The sequence below is a fragment of the Anser cygnoides genome, chromosome 20, assembly GCF_040182565.1.
Source record: "Anser cygnoides isolate HZ-2024a breed goose chromosome 20, Taihu_goose_T2T_genome, whole genome shotgun sequence".
In the NCBI taxonomy this organism is placed as follows: Eukaryota; Metazoa; Chordata; class Aves; order Anseriformes; family Anatidae; genus Anser; species Anser cygnoides.
Window position 1 is genome coordinate 7,170,289 of NC_089892.1, and position 26,546 is coordinate 7,196,834.

The 26,546-nt window shown below is 36.7% G+C and overlaps 1 protein-coding gene across 1 annotated transcript in view; it reads left to right on the plus strand.

Moving 5' to 3' along the window:
- Positions 1-26,546, plus strand: part of CDK5RAP2 (CDK5 regulatory subunit associated protein 2) — an 80,105-nt gene that overhangs the window by 28,692 nt on the left and 24,867 nt on the right. Inside the window, 11 exon segments of the mRNA XM_048052975.2 lie at positions 2,695-2,792; positions 5,460-5,590; positions 7,186-7,301; positions 8,816-8,944; positions 14,089-14,184; positions 14,928-14,975; positions 15,597-15,787; positions 17,986-18,451; positions 21,615-21,882; positions 23,288-23,404; positions 25,626-26,226. Coding sequence (XP_047908932.2) covers positions 2,695-2,792; positions 5,460-5,590; positions 7,186-7,301; positions 8,816-8,944; positions 14,089-14,184; positions 14,928-14,975; positions 15,597-15,787; positions 17,986-18,451; positions 21,615-21,882; positions 23,288-23,404; positions 25,626-26,226 — 2,261 coding nt within the window.

The window sequence follows — 26,546 nt, forward strand, 5'->3', positions numbered from 1 at the left end:
ACGGGAATATAAATCTTTCACTGCAATATGGTCCTGGATGTCTTGCAGCTATCTCTTCTAACACATTTTCCTTCACACCATGTGTCAAGAGGTTTAATGTTTCATTAACTCCCACAGCATTATGGTCTATGTAAGTTACAGAGCTGCCTTATGTTTTGTGTACCTTTGGGGAGTTGATTGGAATAATTCACTCCTACGCTTTATTTAGAAGTGACAGTAATAATGTACCAAAAAAACCTTCATGCTGTATCTTTTCATCCTTATTATTCATGAAAAATTCTGAAAAATCACGAACAATGCTTCGTGATTTTGCTAACCTCCACCTAGCTAGTTGAATTTAGGGTTTGTAAGAATTTACCTAAAGCCTCTGACATTTGGAATTAGGAAACATCTCATGTCTCCCGTAACGGAGAAAAATAGAGTTGGGAGGGTTTCGTGAGGTTACGCGGAGTTTGGTGTAAACGTAGAACTAAATTAACATGTGAATTTTGAAAGAAATGTAAGAGAAGGAGCACGGTTCTGTGTAACACCACTTTGCTAATACAGCACTCGTAGACCCTGAACAATTGGTGACAACCGTTATCTAATTTGTGTACCGTAAACTCTTCAGAGTGACATTACTTTGCCAGTGCTTCAGAAGGAGCTTTTAATTAGGATACAGTTCTGTAGTGTCTTCAGTAATAATTGCAAGGCTTATATCAGACATATGGAAGAGTTCACCAGAACTTTTAACAGACTGTTAACCAACTAAATTAAGTCAAAAGAGTTATTTCTTTCTGTTGCTTTCTGTGTCATTGATCAGTGTTGTTGTCAGTGATCAAACTTTTTCCAAATTAAATTGCAATCTGTGTATTTTATGTCTAGTGACTGTTCTTAAAAGGCTGAGATTCCAACATGGTGATGAGTCCTTAGCTCAGGCTGTAAGATTTACTTTTTTACAATTTTTTTCTTACGAGAATTTTTTATTAATGGACTCTGGATCACCTATCTCAGACAGTTTGCCCTTGTGTTTCTCAGCACTCAGTCAGCAGAAATCATTGCTGTGTGCTTCGTCTCTGCTCATCTTGATAATAAACTTGATATTATTCATATATAAAATAGTATTTAATATATAAACTGCACCAGAAACTGGAAGAATTTGTTAGAGTACAGCTACCACTCAGGATAATGGCAGCAGAACATGATGAGCACATGCAAAGGCGAGGTCCCTTCTTCAAGGAATCTGCAGGGTTAAGTGGTAGGAGCTGCTCTGTCGGCAGTAAGATCTGGTATGCAGATTATCTCAACGGAAGTAATTTGATCAAAACTTGATTACATTTGCAAAATATTATTTAACATGTTTGCTAGCACACTGAAGTACGAGCGTAAATAATTAAAAGTAAACAACAGTTGTCCTTGCTTTTGTACTGTTTACTTTGCAGAATACTGAATTTTTCAAATTAACAGTGTTTGCATCGTTAGTGTGAATTAACGAGATTCTAGTGTAGCTGATTTTTTGTTGCAATTCCTGGCTTAGCTACTGCAATTGGCGTAATAACAGCTGCTTAAAACTCCTGGGTGTAGATTTCTTCCCTGTTAATGATCTGTTCACTAATGATTTAGTATCTCTTGAGAGTTTAGTTTCCAGTCTTGAGGTTGTAACACAGAGAAGACAGAATTACCTCTCATTCTTGTTCTCTGCAGTTGTCGTGTCATACTAGAGCCATACACATCCCCACTAGCTGGGGTGCTTTTTTTGTTCGTGCTTTCAGTTCTCAGTCCGAAAGGAAAACAGAGAAGCAACAAGGCCCATTCTTCTCAGAGACAGAAGATAGTGTGCCTGACATGAATACATCTAAATTAGATATAAATATCCCAGATATTTTCTCTTCTGAGCCGACTGATATCTTAGATGTTTTTATGCAGTAAGTGCAAGCTCCTTTAAATAGCTGCATTTTTTGCCTCCTGCTGAAAAAGCGGCTGAGTGGTTGTTTTGGGTTGAAAGAAGTCTTGGGAACTTATAGCAGGTATTTCCTGAGCAAGTAGCAGAAGAGCCTGGATTTATTCTAATAGTGATATACCTTCTCTGAGCAAGGCTGCAGATGAACAATTTTCTTTGCACAAGCAGAGAAAGCAGCTTGTAGTCACCCAGGTGAGTGTTCAGAAAGCGGACTCAATGAGCATGTATCTGACATGTCCATCCTGTGGCAGCTCAGTGCAATCCTTTTTATTCAGAAATGCAACAGAATTTGCAGAAACCCCACCCCCAAAAAAGCCAGTTTTATCCAGAATATGGAGAGGGTGTTAGGCTGATGTTTTAAAATGTGTGCTTGGGCTTCTCTACTAGCCTTTTCCTTCCCCTATGGTAGCCAGCAGCCAGCGTGTTCCTGGCTTGCTGAGCTGTAAATTTAGGAAGTGAGGATGCTGGGGGAAAAAGGATTTTAGGCTGTCAGAAAAATGATGCACCAGTATTTCAATATGTAACTCACTTACGGTAGGTAAATAGCAAAATGCTATTAGCTTCCTGCAATAACAGCTGATTTACGTATCCTGAATAGTTTCCAGATTCATATGAAGCTATTGAGGTGGGCAGTCCTCTTTAGTGACTTTTGAATTTCTCCTTTCAGCTTTTCTCCTTTGCGTGTCTGCACATAGTTGTACACAGGCAATCTTAAAATTACGTTGTAGGTTTACTGTTTTCTTTTCTCCATTTAGGAAAAGAAAGAATCTGAATATGAAAAGCTGATACTTGCTTTGAAAAAGGAACAAAATATTTATTCTACACTAGTGAAGACCTTTAAAGAGTCTGATAGGTAAGTACTTCTATTTTGGTGGAAAATCTAAACTCAAAGGGCCAAAGTTAGAAGTTGTGAAAAATAGTGTAGCTTAACTGGAGTGGTCATTATTTTGTACAGGCCAGTTGTTAATGAAACATAAACTAGCTGTAAAAAAAAAATAGAAGTTTTTTTTTCCTTTCTCCTTAAAATAGAAATTTTTTTTTTTAAATTAAGGTTGCGTTATCTCAATTACCTAAATGCTTCTAAAAATATTTCTCTCTGGATTGGATTCTTAGCTCAGCCAGATGTCCATTTATGTACCAAAGAAAACAGCTAGATATTCAGAGAAGGTACTTGTCCTGTGTTGGACTATTGGGGAAAAATCAAATCACAGGGAAATATTCAGTGTAGGACTGATTTACCATAGTTTACTCTTTCTAAAATGCAGGTAATGATTATTTTCAAAGTGCCACCATGAAGATTGTGATGTAAACATAATCAAGAATATAATCAAGTAAGCTTTTGGAGAAGTTTAGACAAAACAGAATAATTGACATTTTCATAGGATATTTTCAATGCAAAGCCTTCAAAAGCATATTAAACTTTTCAACCTTTTAAAATTAAAACCCAACATTCTAGAAAGAAACCTCAGGCCTACTTTGTGTCCTACTATTGCGTGGCAGTCAAGGAGGAGACATTATGGAATGAATAAAGAAAATTCTTAGCCTTTGGGTAACAATGTTATTGGTTTTAGTAAACTGTGGTTTTACTGTTATAATTACAAATATCTTAATTAGGTATTTGGAGAATTTGGGAGACAGCTCCTAGCTCTTCCTGCCAGAAGGCTTGTACCTGCCAGCTTTGTGGGAACACGTTTGTATTTGCAGTCAGGGTATAGACCCCTATAGTTTGAATGCCAGCAAGTGAGTACTGCTAAAGTAGATGAGATCCAGTATTTGAATTAAGCGCATTAATAGTAATGCCGTCCTGTGCTTGGCCACAGCTTAGCAGCTGATAATAGAATCTTTTTCATTAGAAATGGTGATAGAAGTCAGATTAGGGAGATTACTTCTTATCTCGAGGAAAAGAGCGCTGCCTTTTGTGGCTGGTTTCTGTTGAACAATCGCCCAATGAAGGAAGAAGCCAGTTTGGTTTGGTATTTCATACAAAGGGTGCCCTGCCATTGAAACACAGTTTGTGGGTAAGGGGATTGTGGCTATGCTGTGTTGTAATGACAACACTAAGTAACAGCTCTGCTACCAGCTTTTCTTAGGATACCTTTCAAATGGGGAAAATTATAACTGTACTTGACTGTGCAACTTGAATGGGTATTTTTCAAAATAAGCTACCTGATGTCAGCACCAAGACATTTCTTGTCTCTCCAAGCAGAGAATTGATGCTTTTTCTCATAAAACCTTTAACACAGGAAAAGGAGAAAAAGCTTACTTAGCTTTTAGTAATGTGGTGGTTTGTTTTTCTTCTTAATTTTTGCTGAGTGTTTAAGAGAGCTCTCTCTTCAAAGATATTCCTGAGCCAGGGAGAGCTGGTTAAAGCAATGGTTTCTTGTGCAAAAAAAACCCGACAACAGCACACTTGTCAGAAGACAGACTGAGAGTCTTTTCATATATGCTGCCTTTTAATTAATGCATTTCTACAATATGCTCTTCTTCTCATGCGAGTATGATATACTGTCTACTTCTGTGTAGTCTCCTGTAAGACAGATTTGAATTTTGTTTGAAAGATTCCTGGATTGTCAGACGTTTCCCTGTTGCGGATTGGAAATTCTACAGCAGCTTAATTTATCTTAAAGTACTGAGCTTTGGAGTGAATTAAATGTCAGAATAAATAATACGATGAGTTCAGTAACACGTTGTTATTTTTTATTAAATCTAGTTTATTTCATACTATTACAATTTCAGTTTTTAGTGTACTTAAGTCTTTTTATGGACTGATCATAACTGTGTTGTCGATGCTGTTGAAGGGTAATGGGGAATATCTAGCAGGGGACAGCTGGATGTGCTGACGCTGTAAGAACTAGGAGGCAGTGACTGATGGTAAAGTAAGCACTTCAGTGGCTACGTTGAAAAAAAGCTGCTTAAAGAATTAATTCATGTTGACAAATTGTCATTTTTAAGTTTTGGAATTTATACTCAGTTGTGATAATTGACGCAATTTCAGCTTGAAAGGTCGCTTTACAGATTGTTGGCTACCTGAAGAATTAAAATAGCTGGATTGTGCCTGGGTCATATTTTCAATGAAATGTGATTTTTTTATTATTTTTTTTTTAGTGGAGCATTATATTGTATAGCATAGTTCTGTAGCAAGGGAACAAAGTTTCCATGGTCACCACATAATGGAATACACAGAAGTTAGTCATTTTAGTTTTCCTTAAAAAAAAGTACAAAGAAATTGGCCCTTAGAATATATCTGTCATTAAGCTGAAACAATCAGCATAGTTCAAAGCAGCAAGAAAAGGGTGTGGATGTAAAGGTTTATTCTCATCTTTCTGTGCAGGGATTTGTTTGTTCCTATGCATCAAAATGATGTAACTGTGTGATGAAATACAGTGATGGCTACTGTGAAATGGTATCTTTGTGGAAGCCTGCGCATATAAAAGAAACTGCCATGCCCAACAGAATTTATTCAATTGAAATCTTAAAGATTTTTTTAATATATAATTCTGGTTTTCTCCTTTTTCCATAGTTTAAATAGCTTGCAAACAGAGCTAAACAACATCTTCATGTTACGAAAACAACTAGAAGACGACATTCTGGCTAATCGGAATCTACACAAGATCTTAGAAGATCAGATTAAGGATGTCAAAAACCGACAAGGTCTGTATACATGTGCAGACCATCCCTTTTCTTGGTCTTCTTGCACAAAAGAAAACTGGTTTTATTATAGTCAGTTTGCTGTGATGGAGAAGAAATGTTTGAAAGTAGATGAAGGTGTGAAAAGGCGTCTTCTCGGCCTTCTGTACTGAAAATTATTTGATGGATTTGTAACAGAATGTCTTTGAGCAATCAGGGCATATACAGAGGCACAGTTTTTCTCTTTCCCTGCAGCAAACGTTAGTAATTCTATGGCAATACTACTGCAGTGATTATTTCAAGCTGCCTACAATTTTGTACCTGTAGAATTTACTGTTTTTCTGCAGAAATCAGATTTCTGACTTTGAATAAATCTGTGGCCATGGGATCACTTTCTTTCCGTGGAATTTAATTATTTCACAATACTTCGATAAAAAAATTTTGTCTCAGGAAATTGCTAGACTCCTCCTAACACAAGAAGTATTTCCAGAGAAGAAAAAAGTAGTTGGTAGTTTTGTTATTTTGTAGTTTATTCAGAAATAGTAGAGCTTTTAAATATAACTTTTTTGTTTGTTGTACTTCTCTGAAGGTGTTTTTAATATATACTTAAATAGAGCAATGAATGATGTAAGTGGACATTGTTAAAGATAGTTCACTGCACATGTACAGACACATTGGTTTTGTTCTGTAGTGGATATATAAAAAACAATAAAGTCTGTTCACTTACCTTTCACTTAAAGCTTCAATTTTGGCATCATTCCCTTCACAGCTTTGATAAGTGACAAAAAGTAAACTTCTGCCATTTCAGAGTTTCTGACCTCAAAAGTAAAGAGGTGATGAACAACCAGGGGAAGTCAAAGGGACTTGGGGGCTCTCCTGGGTCCAGTTGTCAAAAGCAGTTGAGCTGTAGGTGAGGCTGTTAGGGAGGAAGGCTCTGAAAATTAGTAATTATTTGTGAAGCTTTGAGTCCTTGCAGCTGCCATGGGATCGGTGTCAGAGTGGGAAGTAGAATTTGGAAGTCTCTTTGCCATAATTTAGATATGTTTTCTCACTATTTAATGAAATAATACAGATATATAGAATAATACAGAATTAATTGTCTATGTTGCAAATGAACAGGTGTTTATTGAAATGTAACAAACCATTCATATGGCTATAGAGGAAATTAAAAAGTATTTTCAATTCCATTAATTTTCAATTATTTTGAGCCAAAAGCAAAATAAATTCCATAACTTTGTCTAACCTGGCTTTTTGCATTGAGACTTTGAGTTTATTTTCATAAAAATATGGCTAGAATAACTATCTTTGCCTCACTTAACCTTCCTAAAAATTATTTCTAATTGCAATGCTAAATATGCAAATTATAATGCAGAATTACATTCACAACTCATGCTGATAACAACAGAAAATGCAGCATGTCCAAGTGTCAGAAGCACAAAGAAATGTAAGGACAGAATTTGATCAGTTGAACAAAAAGCTTATTTTGGTGAATGAAACATTTTAACTGGCCTCCCTGAGATTTACTAGTAGGCACTTGGAAAGTCATGTTTTTGCATTTTATGTTTTGTTTTCCTACAAACAAATAAGAGTTTCTGAAATAATTTCTGTTATTTTGACAGATGAAACACTATCCTTCTGTGGAGATCAAACATCCTATATGAGTATTTGCTTAGGAGAGCAAGATCATTTAAACCTACAGATAGACCATCTGTCTCTTGAAGAACTTAAGAAAAAGGTATTGATCTGTTTTATTATTTACTGGTTTTAATGGCTTAATTCTGCCTCATTTATAGTTTGTGCATCTCTCATGGAAAGAAGCATTGTCTTTATTTAGGTACAGCTTGGTAGTTCTGAAAGGATGTGATATTCTTATCTGTGTGGTTTGTGATCCACCTTTTATGAACTGTTTGTTCTTGTTACACAACATGAGCTTCAGAGTTCGATGAAACGTAGGTGGGTTGCTGCAAAGCTTTTATGCTAGTTAGCTGGATTCAAGTTTCAGGCTCAATACCATATTTTAGTCATCATGAAGTATACCAACTCCAAAGAAAAGTTTTTGTATTAAGTATTCAACGATGTGTACCTCATCTGCCTTTATTAATCATGAAGATGGTAGTGGTGTCTGTAATTTATTCTTCTGTATAGCACACTCCATCCCAGGCTTTACAAATCTTTTGATAAATAGGGCATGTTATAAAATAACCCTGAGGTAGGTTAACATTATCTCCATTCTACATTAGGAGAACTGAAATTCACAGAAATTAAATGTGCAGGCAATTGTCAAACAATAAATCAGTATTGGAGTATAAAAGCTGTTCTCTTGCTGCACCCTGTGCATTGATCTCTGATCAGTGCACCGGTTTATGATAAGGACCTCTGCTGAATACGATTGTTTGGGTGTGAACGTAAGTGAAGTTTTACCTTTCTCATGGCCAGATGAACTGTAGGCAGGTGTTCAAAGTGTGGAGGTGGGTAATCTGATGGAAAGAAGCTTGCCTTACACTCAGCGGGTGTCAATAAAAAAAAAAAAAACAGATTGTGTCTCAGTCCCATCCTGGGGTTATACCACTTTTATCACTGAAAGTATTCCCTTTGGCATGTTCTGTGACACTCATCAGTAAAAGAAGTTTACAAACCATTTCTTACCTGAAAAAGGGTTTGTATGCCTGTATGCTGATCTGCCTTTTCCAAATATATTCATAGTTCTAATAAAAAGATTTCACTTTCTTCTGCAAACATTGCTTTCTTGATTATACTGCAAGTCCGTGACACTAATATCTGTTTGAAAGTCTTGAACTTGATTGGCCTCTGTTGTACAGATTATATATTTCTGAAACTATGCACATTGGTAATGTCTTACAAAGGGTGTCTGAGATACAAGAACAGATTGTTTCTGAATATTACTATTGCCCTGTAATGGTGATTTCAGTTGCACCAAAGTGTTTCTTCTCAGATCAGCCTGTTGCGAGGTGCCCTTGGGTTTCTTTTTGCTACTGAATTATGAAAATTGCTATTTTAACTTAATAACATGGCTGGAAACTAGTCTCCCAAGTTTAGATTTTTTGAACACTAACTTACAAATATATGATCATGTTTTCATACATAGGGAGATTGTCTCATGAGCAGATACAGAATCCCTGGCTTTCCAGCTCTGCTCTGTAGATTTACCTGGAGAATTGTATATCATAATTTGTTTTCATACTAGTATGGATATTACCAGTTTTGCTTGTTCTTCCTTGGGTTGTTCAGGTTACTGATCTTCTCTTGATGGTTAAGGATCTGCAGTCAATTAATCAAGAACTTAAGAAAAAGCAGCTCGGACTCAGTACAACAGATTCTCAAGGGAAGGAAGCACTAAAAATATTAAACCAGAGTAAGGTAGGTTTTCTGTGTTAAAATAGTGAATCTGACTCTCACATCTAATATACCTTGTGGAATCATTTACATTAGTGCAAAATGACTGTAAAACCCTAGGAGCTTAGATTGCTAATTCCTTATAATAACTTTTTAAATTAATGATGTAAACGACTTTAAGAGGTTAGCACAACAGAGAATCAGCTTAATTCAGCAAGCGTTCAGTGATGTGTTTAGTTGATTTTAAGGAAGCAACATACACATTAAAATATTTATGGTGTCTGTTGTCTGTTGGTTTTGCCTATTGAAAGGGGAAGAGTTAATTTTGCTTTACAAAGAAAGCAATATCTTATATAACATTTTAGCTATTACTGAATGTCTGCTTGTCTACTGTTCACAAGAGTTGTCCTCATGCTGTGCCTAATTCTGTGACAGCTTAGTTCATATCTCGTCTCCACCTGCAAAACGACTAGGGTTCACAATGGCCAAAAAAGTAGGATTAGCACTTTGGGCTGCTTAAAAACATGTTTGTTCATTCATGTAGAATGGAGAAGTGGACAGCATTGTGGCAGAGTGCTGAGAGATGCAAGGAAGTACTTATTGCTGGGTGTTTGATGCTATTGCCAAAAGTTAAGACTACTTTAGCTGTGGGGAAGAAGAGTTCTGAGTAAAATACTTCCAAGGATTTTGGGTGCTGGATCCCCATGTATCTTATTATACGTGAATATTGAAGGATGTTCGGCAGGCTCTGGTAGACTCTAGTGAACCTTCTAGCTTGTTATAATGTATTGCTGGAAACGTGGCTGGTATTACTTTTCTTTATATTCTGCTGTGGTTTTTGTGTTCAGTTACATTGCTCTTGTATGCTACATATTGAATAGGAAGACAAAAATATAAAAGGAATACTGATGGTAGTATTTTCTGTCTTGAATTTCTAAATCTGAATTAAACTCAAAAGAACAAGAGATAAATAGGAATAGTTTGATTCAGGTGCATGTAGGGATTGCCTAATTCGTGAACTGTCACTGCTGATGATTTTTCTGAAGGACTCTGGAAAAAGGGCCATGTCCTTTACCATATGTGCTGCAGATGCACTGGGAGCAATCAATAGAAGTTACAAAATTATTCTTGCTTTTTCATTTTTAAGACATATTTGTGTTACCTTTAATTGACACATGTCTTAAATTATAGATCAGCCTTTAGGGGTGCTGTGTATTTTATTAAAATAATGAATTTACATGTTACTTTAATAGGTTTGCTCTGTAAAGCTTGTGGGTGATCTCTTTCAAAGTGCTTGCACTTTACATCCTTTAATATTTCTAGTAATTTGCTGTGTCATCCTGCAGAGGGTGCTGCACCCCCACCGATGCAGTAGTTAATAATACCAAAGGAATTTTTGTTCTGTACTAAGATTATCATGACAAGCTATCATGCTCTCATGCATTTGTATGAGCATGAAAAGAACATGTAGGGCTACTTACTTAAGAAGCTGCCTATGTGAAATGAGACACAGAATGACAAAGAGTGAAGCTTGTAAAATATAAATAAAGCCTCAAAATTCTGGTGAAGGAAACAGAAAAGTAAAATATGGTATTTTAACCTGTGCCAGAATGATGACGGTACTATAATGCTCTGAAGTTAAAGGAGCTGTGATTAAATGTTTTTAGTTTAAAAAGGTACCAGTTCATCAGTCTTGTCAATAAACAGCTACCTGGCTTTCAGGCTATGGATGTGACAACATTATATTTTGTGTATTAATAACCATTGTCAGAAAGAACAAGTCCTATTTTTTGTGTGTATTTTAGGCTAGAATTTGTTGGCAGGCAGTGCCGAGATGATGCTAACGTGCTATAAGAGGAATTTGGACAGGCACAGGAAGGTGTACCCTTCGTAGGTTCTTAAAATGAACCCATCTTTCTCTTCCTTCACAAAGCTGAAGCACAAATCAGATGAATCTGCAAGCTGGGGTCTCTGCAGGGCATCCCCAAGGGTCTGACAGCCCCTGGTACTCTATTTTTTGGCTTCATGTTTGGACAGGAGGGAGGAGGAGGATAGAAAAAGGTTGGTTTTGTACTGTCCTCTGAACATCTGCTTTCTCTGAGAGAAGCAGTCTCAGTGATTTCAGCCTCCAGGGCTCCAGGGATCTTTGCAAACCAAGCATATCAGTGGTTCATTTAGGAAAAACATTCTCAAGGTTTTCAGTCTCCAAGGAAATACTTTAAACAGGCAGCTTATTCTCAGTAGACTCTTTTCTGGCCTTAAGCCACATATTTTCTTTTAATATTTTGTTGAACAGTAGATTATATTCCTTGGAGAACAGAAGTTTCTTTTCAGCCTCTTAGACATAGGACCATAGGACCAGGCTCAAACTGCAGCCATGTCTTATATTAGTGTGCTATAATCTGTTGGTCTGATGTAATAGTTTCATTTTTGAGAAGCATCACTTATGAAGCCCAATACTGGCCTGGGAAGCACATGCACTAGAAAATGCTGACTCAGAAAAAGGGGTTGCATTGGGTAGGTAAGTTATATGTGCAAACTAGTTTAATACACAAATGTATTTAATACACAAATTAATTTGACGACCTGAATCTGGCCATGGAAAATTCAACCTTAGCAGTTTTTTATAATAGTTAATAGTTAATATTATTGGCTATGATGTCCCATGATTACAATGCAAAAATATCTTTTTTATTGCATATCTTTGCAATGTACCACAGTCCTGTCTGTGTCTGCCTCTAGTTTTCAGACTGTCTTTAGTTTGTGTTGTCCCAGAGAGCCAATTTCTAAGTGAAAATACCAAAATAATTAAAACATGACTCAGAAATTAGTTTTGCACATAGGTTTCTAATAGTAAAAGGAAAACATATTAATATGCTGCACCATTGCACCATCCCCTTTCTACCTTTTTTAGTTCTTACTTAAACCATTAGAGTTGTTTATAGTGCTAAGAGTTGGAAGTTAAAAAGGCTTTTCTCATTTATTTCATATATACATTTATGTGCCCATTTTGTGCATGCTTAATTAAAAAGAACAACAAACCCCACACATGCATTCAATTCCCAGTGTTCTTAGGAAGTAAAAATAACGCTCCTGAAGCATCCTGTTTGTCTGCAATCAGGCTGACGTGCCGTGAGCCAAGACTTTACAGCATGTGATGCTGGGGAAGCAGGTTTTTCTTTTCATGTCATAAGTTTCAGCAGTGCACTTCATATCCATCGAAGCTATAAATATCACATCCACGACCTCTAGACACCAGTTTCTTTCTTGCCAGTGTGTCATCTGAGGCTCTGTACCTATAATCTCAATTTACTGCTTTTTCTGTAACTATGCTCAAGATTCTGCTTTTCTTGTCTTAGGGTAATTTTTCTTTAGCCTCAGTCACACCAAAATATGACTGTTATACACAACAGTGCTGTATTATTGCCTCTAGTGCTTTAAGACTAAAATTTTTATCTAATGCAAGGTTGCATCCACTGTGCCAGTGCTATATCCTACCTGTGGTTTGGGCATGCCAGGCATTGCGTCATTGATATTCACCATCACTCTTGCATGTTTCTAATATTTAATGAGGTTCTAGCAGCAAAGATCTTAAATAACTATCTTTTTCTATTAGATTGGGAAAAGTTGCTATAAAACAAGTTGATATAAACGTCCAATCTGGTTGAGATTCTATTTTAGAGTTCCCTAAATGTAGCTGTTTGGATGCCATCTGCAGTGATACAGAGGCTTGCCTGTGCTGTGTTTTCATGTGCCTTTATCCATACCCACTCTGCCTCTTGTTCTGCTGCTCATTCCTCCTAGCTCAATGAGTTGGGTGCTTGCATGGTTGGACCTGCTCTCTGGCTCAGGTCTGCCACACTTTGGGAACCTTTGTTGAAGTTTAGTATTGATGTGTGCCTAAACCACTATACATCGCAAAAATCATACCACCGTGCATTCAAGAACTCCCCCAGAAAGCAGGAGTTTTGCTCTGTGAAGTACCAGAATGTAGCCAGGAACCTGAATAAATTGTTCACGTTTTTCTGCGTTACTGTATATGTAGTGGTATATGAGGAAACAAGAATAGCAAAGCTTGGTTATGGAACGCAGCTGCGAGTGTTGCATCACAGGTGAGCGGTGGAATGTGGTGACTGCAGGTCCTCTGGGGTGCATCCCAGAGCTGGTTGAAAGACAGTCATTGTACTCAGGTTGTTGTCTGAATGGCTTTGCCAGAGTGTGACTACAGAATGTAATAATAATAATTTTTAAATAGGAGGTTTCCTTATGTCTAGTATTAAACTGACTTTGGTAAGGTTAGATTCTGTACTCTCTTGCCGAAGCAAATTGGGTTAGGAGGTAAATTATGAAAGAGGTGAAAATATTCTCTTCTCCATGAGCTGGGTGTAAATGGAGCTCACTCGGGAGTGGTCTGTACTGCTGTTGAGTGATGAGCAACCTGTGTCTTGTTCCTTGCTCAGGATTGTTATTCAGGTCTAACACCCAGCAAACCAAAGGCGATCGTGGTCCTGCCATCTGCTGCGCTGATGTCAGGGACTCCAGCTCTGCTGCTGTTCTAAAATAAAGTTGGGGCTTCCTTCTCTTTGCTCAGGAAATATTAGTGCTGGCATATGGACTGGGTTCTGTGAAAAATAGGGAAAATGATGATTTGGCACCATTTGCTGCAAATTGACAAGTTTAGGCAAGACAAAGCAGATGTAACCTTTGTTACAGTAAGTCTTTTTTAGGAAGCTACATGTGTTTTCTTTTAGAAGTGTCAATGTCTTGGATGCTGGAGAAGAGCCTTAATTGTGTAGCGAGTGAAAAGGAATTCTGGAAGTGGGAAAATAAAATAGGCACATTGAGAACATGACTGGGGATAGGGGTCCTTTGTCAGGAGAGGTTAAACGATGTTCATTTGTTTTGTTAAAACTGAGGGGAGGGGGGGGAAAGTGTTAAATAAAAATGAAGTAATGTGAAAGATAAGGTTTCATTGTAATATGAATTATTCCTGTTTTTTGTATTAATTTCCTTTGATCTTGTTGAAGAAATCTAATTCAGTGTTTGTTACTTTGTATTACAGGCTTTTTTTGTTTTCTTTTAAGACATGTCACTGACTTATTTATGCATGTTTCATATCACAGTATTTTTTTGTGCTACATTTTCACGTCATTCCATACTTTGTGTAGTTTCTTGAAACAACAGAAGAGCCTGTGATGCAGACTGAAGATGGTGACAATGACAGGAAGATGCAGAACAGTCAAGTTTATGAGAGGGTCAGTCAGGTAGGACTCTGCTCTGTGTACATTATGTTACACTACTCTTTTCTCTGCATAACCTTTAAAATTCTTGCATTCTTAGAACACAATGTCTTTTGCAAACAAAGCATACTTGTCTTGGTATCTGATTTTGCTTTCAACTGATTGTTATACTAAAGAGTTTCCGAAAGCTTCTGCCTGTGTTTTTCTGCTGCTAGGGTCTTCCAGTCAGGATAGCTTCCATTCTGGTCCTTATTTCCTCCTGTTTGAGTACTCATAATCTTCCTTAATGGGGATGATAGTCCCTTGAAATTGTGTTTCTTTATACACACACACTCACTCAGTTTCTCCCTCGCTAATCTTCAGCCCCCCTTGTAGTTGGGCCTCTAGTACAAATTGTGTGAGATTCTTCTGCTGCTCTCATTGATGAAAAAATATTGGACGTCCTTCCTCAGGGTTGAAATACTTGATATCATGGTAACTTGCTGAAGACATTTTCATACTTACGTAAATTTCTGGAATCAGCTTTTCTCTGGTCATTCAAAATAAATGTAGTAGAAAGCATCACGGGATGAGAAAATCACGGTGGAATGAACCTCAGAAGATCATAGAATGCAGTTAAAGTTGAATGTTTCTAGTTGTTTGAAAATGGTAACATGCTAAAATCTGACACAAAATGGCACATTTTGACTGGTTATGTTGACTGGTTATATTGAATAATGATGTTCTGTTCTCTGAAATTCGTAAGATCTGTGTTTCTCTGTTACTAGGTATGCCTTCAGCTATCCATGGATTGTCCTTCCGAGGTGGATAAACAGGTAAATGATGTATTGTAAAGATTCTCATATTAACCTCATAAACGTCTTAATCTCTCACTGCTGATGTGTACTGATGAAACTGTAACCAAATGGACCCAGTCTAAACTCTCATGTAGTTGATAAAAAGATTCCCATTGATTTAAATGGGGGTAGAATTACTGGAGAAACCCCATGTAGAAGTTGTCTCCAGTGTAACATAAATGAAGTTGGCAGCTTGTAAATACTATAAGTTGCATTCTGTCCTTGCCATCAGGGTTCGCACCTGGAGATCCCAGGGCAGAATTTGGTACTTTGAATATAGATGTTTCAAAGGTAAACTAATAAAAAGTTAGCTAAAATCTGCAGGCAACATTCCAGAAGTTTCGTATGTATTCAAAGATAAATACCCTCAGGGAAATCTACTTAGTACTAAACAACTGATCACTATGAATTAATCATATGAAGTAGATGTTCATTAGTTTTTCTATTAATAAATAGTAAGTGAAATGTCTGTGGATGCTTCTTAATGTAGATAAAGGTCATCAGGAATTACAAAACCTGATTACAAAAAGATTACAGCCGTGAATTTAATAGAACATTGCATACCTGTCTAATAAGAAAATGTTTGCAATTTTTTAACAGATAACTCCATCAGGCTATTCAGAGAGTTTCTGCAAAGATAGACATTATAGGAATCCAAATAAGCCTCAGTTTGAACATGATACAACTGGCAAACACTTTGGCAGAATAGGGATGAGTGAACATGAAACAGAAGAGATGAACTTGCTCACATCTCTTTTAAGAGAAAATAGAGCATCTGTACTTGAATCTACGTAAGTATGTGAGAGATGCACTGCTTTTGACAGTATTTCTATTTGAGAAGAGAATAAAGTAATTTTGCTAAAGTGAATTTAGATAATGGCACTGTCTAATTTACCTGAGAGATTGGCAAGGCGCCTTCAGAGCCATTTTAGTCTATCATGCAATTAAGTAATTAGGAAACATACTATCAGTCGAAATCCTTATGAAAAAACCATTACAATAAAAAAACTCTCCGAAGTTATTGATACACGGAGCTTTACTGTACAGAGGAATTGTTTTCAGGATGGGGGCTAGCAGTGCTAAAGGGCACAGATGATAATATGTAGTGCTGATTTTTTTTCTTTTTTTTTTAATATTAAAATGTCAGAAAGCACAGGCCAGTGAATGGTGGTGTGGTGGAAGGGATGAATCTGTATTGCTGTAGAAGTGATACGTGTGAGAAACTGAGGATGGAGGAAACGGAGTTACAGTGACTGCAGTGTTAATTCTGAATGGACATTGCTGGTATGCTTTGTGGCCTCTGTCCTTCCATCTGAACAGCTTGGACAGAGGCTTGCTTTCTGTAGGCAAATCAGGCAGTCTGTGTCCATGTGCTGCAGCTGACTAATTGGTTATTCCAGTGTAAACCACTTGTAGGGCTGCTGAGATGAACCATGTTGTAAGTACTTAGGTCAGTTTTGAATCTAGTTTAACAAATGTTTTGTATGTGTGTGCACAGGCGCTACGCTACAATGTAATCCATTCCCAGGCAAAATGCTCGTTTCTGTAGGATCTGGACAATACCAAGAAAGAAGTTGTACAGAAAAAAAAACACATCATCATTACTCCCCCCCCCCCCCCCCCCCCCCCAATTTCATGCTTTTAAACCACTTAATCTCCAGGTTGAAAACTGAATTACAGCTTTGCTGGAGATCACTCTCATTTTTCTTTTTGTTCTGTCCATGTTCTAAGCCTATATACAGTATGAGGGGACTTTTTTCCAGTGCCCGTCAGTGTTGTTCCTTCAGCTAGCCACACCACAGTGCTTTCTGAAGAGCAATGGGAATGACCTTCCACATACAGAGGGCTCAGCAGTGCTGGTAGCAGAATGTCCTCTGGAGTTACACAACTCAAATCCTGTTCTGGGTTCAGGATGCGCTGCAGTTGACTTTACTCAAGCAATTCTGTGTTTTTACATTACTATCTAAAACTCTCCAAGAGGCATAAATGGACTTAGTTGCCAAAGGACTATTTAATGACAAATGAGGGGATGTTGCTCTTAGAAGATGAACAGATAACATTGTTTTATTTGTTAACATTACTTAAAAGTCTGCTAATGAGTGATTTCACCACCATCATCTTTAGCATTTTAGTGTGTAATCTTTTCTATATCCAAGTATAAATGTCCTGACTGACTGGTGATGAGCCTGTGCTTCGGGTAACAATTCTCACTAATGACATTAGATGCCAGACAAAGACATAAAAAGCCTAGTTAGTTTCTACAACTTCAAATGCTAACTGTATAAATACAGTTGTTTTAAATGCTGGTTTATATGTTTAGCGGCACAAACTGCTCTTTATTGGACACATGAAATCATCTGTAGAATTTGAGGACTTGCTTATGCCTTAAGTGCCTCTTATTTGGCTTCAGTTTCACTTAAAACATTGCTTTCTAAACAGTTGTTGATGGACCCCTGGTTATCTGTGAGGCAGTTTGTTGGTCTGTAGTGAGCTGTTTTTGCAGGCTTTTGGCTGCTTTCTCAGTTTCCAACTTCTATGTTACATTAGAAATACATGAAGGGACACATTTCAGCAAAACTCAACATCTAGAGTCTCCCGTGTTTTGGTGGGAATTTTATTTTTAAGGTATTTCAATCAGAAAGTAAAATGGTTTGAAAACCCATTCCTGTTTCTTATATTACTGTTACGTAAGCAATTGATTTAGCTACCAGAGGTTTACTAACTGTTTGTGGATGAGGAAAGGGGTTATAGAGCATATATGGTCATGAATTCGAGAAAAACATTGATGAGATAATTTGTGTTATAACTCACGCTGTGAAAATGTTTCAAAACCTCTGTTCATTAGTGAGTAATTCATTAGTGAATAAAAGAGTCTCCTGGGAATCTCAAGTATGTCAAGACACTGCAAAAGTGTTTCTTAGAAGGTGTTCTTGTTTGCTTAAATAAAAATAAAAATTCATGCCTTTTCTTTCCTCCTTCCTGAGTATAGCAGACAAGAACAAATGAAAATTGTAAATGAACTGTTAGATCATCTGAACACAACTGAGCAAGAATGTTCAAGTGAAGATATCGAGAAAAAGGATGAAAAAGATCTTAGGCAAATGATTATTCAACTAAGAGCTGAACTCAAACATTTCAAGCAGGTCAATAAATTCTTAAAGCAGCAAGTAGAATTGAAATCAACTTTTGATGGGAAAGAGAAGCTTTATCCAGACGCAACGCCACAGATTAATAAGGATATTGAGTTGTTGAAAGTGGAATTGAAAGATGCAGCTACACAAACAATGACTTTAGAGGGTAATGTCATGAGATTGAAACATGAAGGCAAAAAAGGAGCCTCAGAAGAAAAAACAAAATATTCAAGATTAAATGCAGAAAGAGAACATCAGCAGGAAAATGTGTTTAAGAAGGGTGAGCAGCATGAAAGAATTTTTTTTTCAAGGAGAACAAATGAAGTAAGTTTATTTAAGATTCTCTTTTTAGTACTGAGGGGATAGATGTACAAAAGAGAAAAGTATGTTTCATTTCTAATATTAAATCTTGCTTTTGTGTAATGTTTAAAATTAGGAGAAGAGATATATGCCAAATATATTTAAGATAATTGTTCTTAATATTTGAATCTTTTCATCATGCACTTCAGTATGCCTTAGACCATTAATTAATTGAGTTTCATTCCTCACTGGGACTAGATACTAGTGAATATTATTAGCTATTTGGAAAAGAGAGAAAGTTTATAGCATAGCAGCCTGATTCTGTACAGCCTTATATCTATGTTCAGATGGTCATAAAGTGCAGAACTAAGAGGCAAATGGGGTCTAGAAAATTGAAGATGTCCATAATGTCTCAGAGCATGCTGGTGAAGACTTAATGGTAGATTTCAACAAACTCGAATCTTAATTCTGTGCTTTTATTAACATCTTAGCATTGTGTCTTGCTCTTACAGAAGTATGACCAGTAGCGCTGTGTAAAACTGTGGGGGCAGTTCTTCATATTTGGTTTGAAAACTAGGTGCACAGAGTCTGCTTTGTGAATACAGACTTACTTAATTTGCTTATGCCAGTTCAGTTTTCAAGCCTTCTGAAGGCAGGCAGCCTCTGATCCTAAACAAAGAGATGGAACAATAGTGCCTGCTAAAGAGTTCATGTGCATTGTTTCAGTAGCAGTTATAGAAGCTAAGTTGAAAACTCTTTGAAGATCTTAGCTCTTGCAGGGGAGACAAAGGAGAATCTTGCTTTTGACTTTGTGCACTTCTAATAGAGAATCTTGTAGCACCTACTGCAGGAATGGTTTCCATGACTTTAGTGATCAAGAGATTTCTGAGAGCTAGTGATTTATGTTCCAGCTTGTTCTTATTCTCTCCATTTCATTAAAGGAAGGTGCTTTTAAACCACGAGATGTTGTCTGTACTGGAATAAGCAACTCCATATGGGATTTTAAGGAAAAGATTTTGGCATGCATGGTTTTCCCTGGAAAACACCCTAGGGAATTCTTGCCAATCTTAGGAATAGGTTGTGATACACCTGAGAAATCAAAATCCGAGTAACTCACAAAAGCAACGTCTTGCTTCACCAATCAGCTTACATGTAATCAAACTCTATTGGGGCATCTTCACTTGCTAGCAGAGATTCAGTTACCTTCTTTTAAGCTTTCCCTATTGGTGGTAAATTTTTGATCTTTAACAAAAAAAAAAAAAAGTGTTTAGGAAAGAAAGACAATGATAATGGAAATGTTCTTAGGCTATTGTTAGCATTCTTAGGGTATTGGGTATTTGGTCAGTTGTGTTTGGCAGGCAGGCTGCTGTGAGAGCTGTGCCCACGTCTTTAGGATGCCTTGGCAAGTCTGACCAAGCCCTTTTGAGGCAGAAAGGAGTGGATCTGTTTGCCTTGTTCTATCCCGGGCAGCTGGCTTCAGGAACAGATGAAGAGATGAGGGCAGGTGGAAATGAGGAATAATAAAGATGGATAGTAGGGACTGGGTTTTGAGATCCTAGCTGGCCTATTAATTAAGATCTGCTTGTGATGACTTGCTTAAAAGCATGAGTGATGTCTTTGATTTGCTGGTCTCACCTCTCAGGAACGAAGGACAATCTCTGAAGGCAAGCAGAGGCCTGTCTGCCCTCCATGGGGAACACCAAGAGTTCTTTCTGCAATTCTGGTCACTGAAATCTTTTTTTCAAATTCCTGTTTTCATTAAGTGTCAGTATACTGTTTTGGTTCATCATGTTCCAGATGCCTCTCTACTTTTATGAGTTGCAACCTCAATGCAGTTTAAGAGTCTTCTTGTTTGGTCTAATCCAGTGTATCTGATATTTCTGAATGGCTTTTATAAATAATTTCATATAGCCTGCTGAACTGGACCTTAAGTAATCTGGGTGATATGTACGTATATGCAACAGCCCTGAGACAGGTGGAAATTGTTCAACATTATTTGTGCATTTTAGTAAAACTACCAGGAAGTTCATCTCAACTGGATTTATTTTTCAGCTTCCAAATGATATTGTATTCATTTATGTACCAAACGAATTGAGTATATCATTAGGAAAATGGAACTTGCTTTTTATTATTTTAAATTGTATAAAGACTATAATTGCTAAGAAATGAATGTGAAAAAGTATTTCAGAATACATTGGGTGGTAAAAGAAATTACAGGACTTAAAACACTGGTGGAGCAAATGAATGGCGAAAGAAATAAACTAAATCTATTTGAACATGCCATTATTGTTTTTTATTATTATTACATAGCGTTCTATAACTCTCATCAGCATATTGTATGTTTTTAGCTTTTTGGAGATAGCTCTACTTTATGCTCTGTGGTTTAAACAAGGACACATTTATTTTGTGTGGAGTCTTCAAGAGGTCAGGGGCTAACATGTAGTGATTTCCACTAAAAAATGTAGCTTCTCCTCCCAACTCCAATGATGTAATGTTTGTTACAGTAGGAGATGGGAATCCTGCAGCAGCAATGCATAGAGTGTATTGGTAATTAACTATTTTTGTTTATAAAAAATTTCTCTATGGTAGAGCAAATTTCCTCTGCAGCTGATGCAAAGCTATGTTCATTTGCTCAAAGGTATCAAAGGGCTGGTTTGAAGTAGTGCCTATTGGATGGAAAGAGAGGAAGAAAGGAAGCATGTTCAGAAATTTAGGAAAAATTAGAAAGATCCTTATTTTTTTTTAATATTAAAAAAAAGGATTTAAGGGAAACATTTCCTGGGTTGTGAGATACGATACAACTCATGAGAGTGGGAAGTAGTTAGAAAAGTCAGTTTAGGTAATAAACCATTTTCCTAATGCCTATAAAAAGTCAGGGTTAGCTAATACACCTACTGATTAAAATCCTTTGCTTAGTTGATGGTGATTTTGCTGCCTTGCGTCATGGACTGGAAGCCACTCACTGGGTGGTTGTGGATGCATAAGCAGCACTCACTCAGAAAATTGAACCAGTGGCATAGGCTCACTGAATGTAAGTTTTCCATGTTGCAAGGGTATTGCAGTCTTACTATTTTATGTGACAGTTGACTGAATCTTTATTTTTCCTGGAATACTAGCTTATACTTCCTTTACGTGACTGCTACATTCCCACCTGCCAACCTCTCATTTTATTCAATACCTTTTTCAGACTGATTCTGCTTTCCTGCCCAAGAAGTCCCGTCTGCCTGTACTCCTAAGATCATCCAGACCACTAGGAAGTGTGACTTTGAAACTTCGTGAGCAGAAATCAGATTCACAACTACAGCATCATACGAGGCTACCTTATGAAGATCTGAAAGCATGTGAAGTACAAAACAAACAATTCCAAGCACAAACAAATGGAGGGTTACTATTGAGCGAGTCGGTAACTGAAAACCTTGAAGAAGATCCTGCAGAGGAGAGCACATTAGTGAGAGGTAGATAAACGTTTAAAGAGCAGACATAATAACTTGTAATGCTGCTTGAAATAGTGTATTCTTTTCTTGTAGAAAGTAAAAACAGATCACTTTTACATAAGTACAATGCTGCTTATTCTTAATATTTATTGGGTAGGCAAATTATATATAGATGACTATATAGAAAACACTGTAGTTTTTTTCTTTTAGTTAAATTTATCTTTGCTGCTAAAATGTATAACAGCTTTGTATGGAATAGAAAGTCCCTTGTATGCATGGTATAATGTATATAATAAATGACAGTCTGGGAAGGTGCCCACACATGCACACACATATGTCAATGTTCAGGTAAATGAAAAATTTCCTTTATAGGATTCCAAGCCTAATGAAAACAGTAACGGAGACAGGAGAGTATAAAAATACCCTGTTTGTTTATGCTGCATAAACAAGATTTTCCAATATTCCACTGATCGGTCAAGTCATCTGTGTCTGTTCCCAGTGCAGCTGGGTTAATTTAAATTTACTTGTTGACAAAGTATCTGGATCAGCAACGTATGACAAATTTGTAAGGCAGAGTACAATGGGTATTGTATAAAGATTTGGAGTGGTTAAAAAAGTTCATTTGGCAGTAAGACTAAAAACTGGGTAGAGATGTAAAAGACAGATGAGGGACAGAGAAGGTGTTAAATATAAGAAGTAAGATTAAATCAAGCACCAAGTGAGCTACTGTCAAAAGCAGAAGTTGCAGAGGTTTTGATGTTAATGATAACATTATCATGGTGTGAGAAAGATATGGCATGACTCAATGGTACGTACTGAAGTTGATTGGACTGTAGCAGTTAGTTTTGGTAGGTGCAAAATCCATGGAGAACTCTGAGAGGGAAAGTGCTTTTGAATTGTATCCTGAAATTACCCGAATCTGTTAGTACTAAAGTCCTGAGATTTCCTTTTCGTACTGGTTTCTTTACTCTGCAGTGGATAACATTTGTACTACAGACAGTAATTCTGAGACTTAATGCAATGGAAGTTTGCAGAAGTCTGTAATCAGTTATAGTATTGGATGAACTGTTTAGCCTTTTCTCTAAGTTTAACACGAAACATTTAAAAATACACTATGAATGATTAGCTGTTATATTACAAAGGGGACTTGCAAATGTTTGTCTTCATTTGTTGGTAGGATGCTATTCACATCCTTGTAGTTTGAGTATTTTTAAAAACGTGAAAACACCATTTCATACCACCAGTAATGTTTGTATTACATTCTCAATAGTTGCTCCTTAAATGATTTTCCAGTTCTAAATTATCAGAGAATCAGGTTTGTGTGTGGGTTGTGATTTTTTTTTTTTAAATTTGGTTTTAACTATCTCCACTTGATTTTTTTTCTATTCACATACTGCCTTCTGTTTTCCCCCCTGCTATTCTTCAGTCGCCTCATTGATCAAACTGGACAATAGTGGGGCCCAGGCTGACTTGCAAGACATTGAATTGGATACAGGGGTCAAGAATGAATATCTGATGGACAAAAATCAGCAAAACTGTCAAGGTAGAGCATTTAAATTGTGTGTGTGTATATATATATATATATATAAAAAATTTTAAACTCTAGCGTCTTCTAAGTTGTGTAAAATTGTAATTTACTGGAGGCAATTGTCTCCTTTGCTGCTATATGTCAGTTTTAAATCTTGCTTATTTAGCTGGTATGGATTAACTGCTCTAAGAATCCCAGTTAGTCTTTTAAGGGTTATACTTTCAGAAGGGTCATGGGGATTTATGAGTCTGGTTACCAGTAAAAATAATGAGTTGTGTGCCTAACCCTGATCTCTACTGCTAATGTCCTCACTTCTGAACACTTCTCTGTATTAAATATGTTTGTTACTTTATGCTTCTGCATCTAGTTAAGAACTATTGCAATGAATCAGTTGAATGACAGAATTTTGCTTATCTGAGTTATTTGAAAGCGTTCAACTAGGTTGAAACCTAATGGAATCATTTAACAAAAATGTAAATAGTCTTAGTGCTGTATATTAGGTGTTTCTACATAACCCTTTAGTCAGTTATGGGAGGGCTTGAATAACCTCGTTAACCTGTTGTTTACAGAATACAGAGGATATGGCCAATTTTGGTCACATCATTACATTTACTCTAAAGGTAGTGTCACTGAGGCCAGTTAGTTAGTTTGCAGGATCATGCCCTGTGTGTGCCCTTTGTGTGTATGGACACATATATGCACAGAGAGCTTATTAGTCCTTCTTTGATTAAAGGACAGTGTCTCATTAAAATCGGTAACCCATATTCTAATCATAAACATTTCTTCCCTAATATCTATTTTTATTTCCTGCTTTTGTTGTCTGGAACATTTGCATGAAATCAGGATTATAGAGTTTAAGAGTTCATCTAGTATCTGAGTCTTTTTCCTCTCAGTCCACAACCTTCTTTGACATCAGTGTTACTGCAGCAACCAGCTACAAAGTCAAGGGATTATGCCTTTCAGGTAGAGAAGGAGGAAGAGAAGCTAATGAACTTAATGTCACATTCTCTTATTCCCCGTGTCTTCTTGCGTTCATACATAAGTGTTTTCTGAGAAACATTTCTGTCCTGTGATTCTGTCACCCTTGGAATGACATAAATAATGGTGTGCAGCAATCTGTGTATTGCAGAGAACATCAACGAGACTTATTTTCGAATATGTTGATGTTCCAGTATTGCAGCTTCATTTTTTTCCTGCTTTTAGGCTATATTTGTTTTGATTTGTCTTGTCCTTGTGCTTGTCTTGAAACTTCATATACAGCTGTCCCCTCAGACATACTTCTCTGAGTCAGATTTTGGACTGATTTAGAGCTTGAACCTGGGCATTCAAATTCTTCATAGAAACCAAGGGGATTTGAAAGTATTAAGACGTCTGCAAGATCAATGCATGACTCCCAAAAGGGAGTTTCTAAGTAGCTGTGATCTTTTGCAGAACTAATAGAAGGCGAGAATTTAATTTACTGGTAACCAGAAAATACCATTTTCTTAGATACTTACAGCCCTCGACATACATAGAGCTATTAACATAGAGTATATGTAGGAATATGTAGCTTTTATTAGTCTGAATCTGGGTTGATTGCATTACTTAGGAGTGGCAAAGTCAACTAAGAGATGTGCTATGCATGCCAGATGAATGCCAGTAAAACCTTTAACACTGAACATTTGTATAGATTTTTAGAACACATTTTAAAAATAAGTTATTAAAGACCCTTTTTCAAATTTTACTATTTTGTTGATAATCTTTTTAAAATTCCATTGACTTTATGCTCCAATTGGTTTTGTATAGATTTTGAAGTGAGAAGAAAAAGAATATTTAATTAGAAGTTTTAGGAAGAGCCATATAAGGTCACAAAGTCTACTTTTAAATCTCGGTGCCTTACATTCAAGGTTATCATTTTTTTGTGGCTGGAAAGGACGGGGCTTCATCGGTGTCTCTGATTCAGAACTGAATATAGCAAAAGTAATTTTCAATCTTTTTGGAAAAGAAAGCAGATTTATTTTAAATATTGCTTGTTTGAAAGCTTATAAGGGGTTTGAAGTGTTTGATGTTCAAGTTGAGTTAATGGGCAAATCACAGAAAGAGGTGAAAGGTCCAAAACAAGTATAGTACAGTTCGTAATTATTCTGCATTTTTATTCTGTTATTATAGAAGTAAATGAATTCATTCTAGTGCTGTTAAGAACAGAATGTCAGATAAATAAATATTAATATTCACACGCAAGCCTCCTGTTTTTCAGAAATGGAAAATCATCATAACATTACCAATGTGAATATCCAGCACTCATTAAAAGAGATAAATGAAGAGTTTTATTCAATGGAACATGAGGACATTGACTCAGCTACTGCAAATTCAGGTTCCAAGTGTCTGCGTTCTCTTAAATTGAGTGTAACAAGTACAGATGCACTTGATGACTGTGAAGTCCTAGATGATAAAGAAGAATTGAAACAAAGAATTAAGGATATGAAGTCTGAGCTCGAAAAGTACAAAATGTTCGTGTTTCATTTACAGACCTCTGACCAGCTTGTATCGAGTGGTATTTCCAACATATTTTTGAGTGACACAGCCTTGCCCGTGGAAGGGCATGTTATGCAAGTGCAAGATTCAGCTATGCAAGAAATCAAACCATTTTCTAGTTTACATCAACCTATGGGTTACGAGATCCATGCAGAAAATAGGAATTCACAGTCTTCAAAAGTACCTGATGCACGGACAGCACAAAACCTTAGGGAACTACTCTCAGCAAATGAGGAAGGCCTTCAAAAAGAGCAAGTTGCAGATGTTCATCTTGATGAAGTGTATTGTCTTCAAAATAAACTGAGAGAAGCATTGCCATCCAAGTGAGTAAAGTTGTTATTGCTTCATGTTCCTTTTTGTAAAAAGCACTACCAAATAATATGGGAAGGTAATATGAAGGTAATTTTATTCATGGACGAATGTGTAACAGTAAAGGATAAATTTCACTAACATTAACATAAAGCAGCTGAAACATTTAGTTAAGAGAAGCCTTGAAGTACAAAATATTATTTCTCTTAGTACAGAACTATTCCTGATAAGCTCATAACATCCTCTGTGCTATGCCAGACTCCTGTGTCTCTCCCCACACCTCAGGCCCACAACAACTCTTAGCTGCAAGATGTCCTCTCCGAGCAAAGTCAAA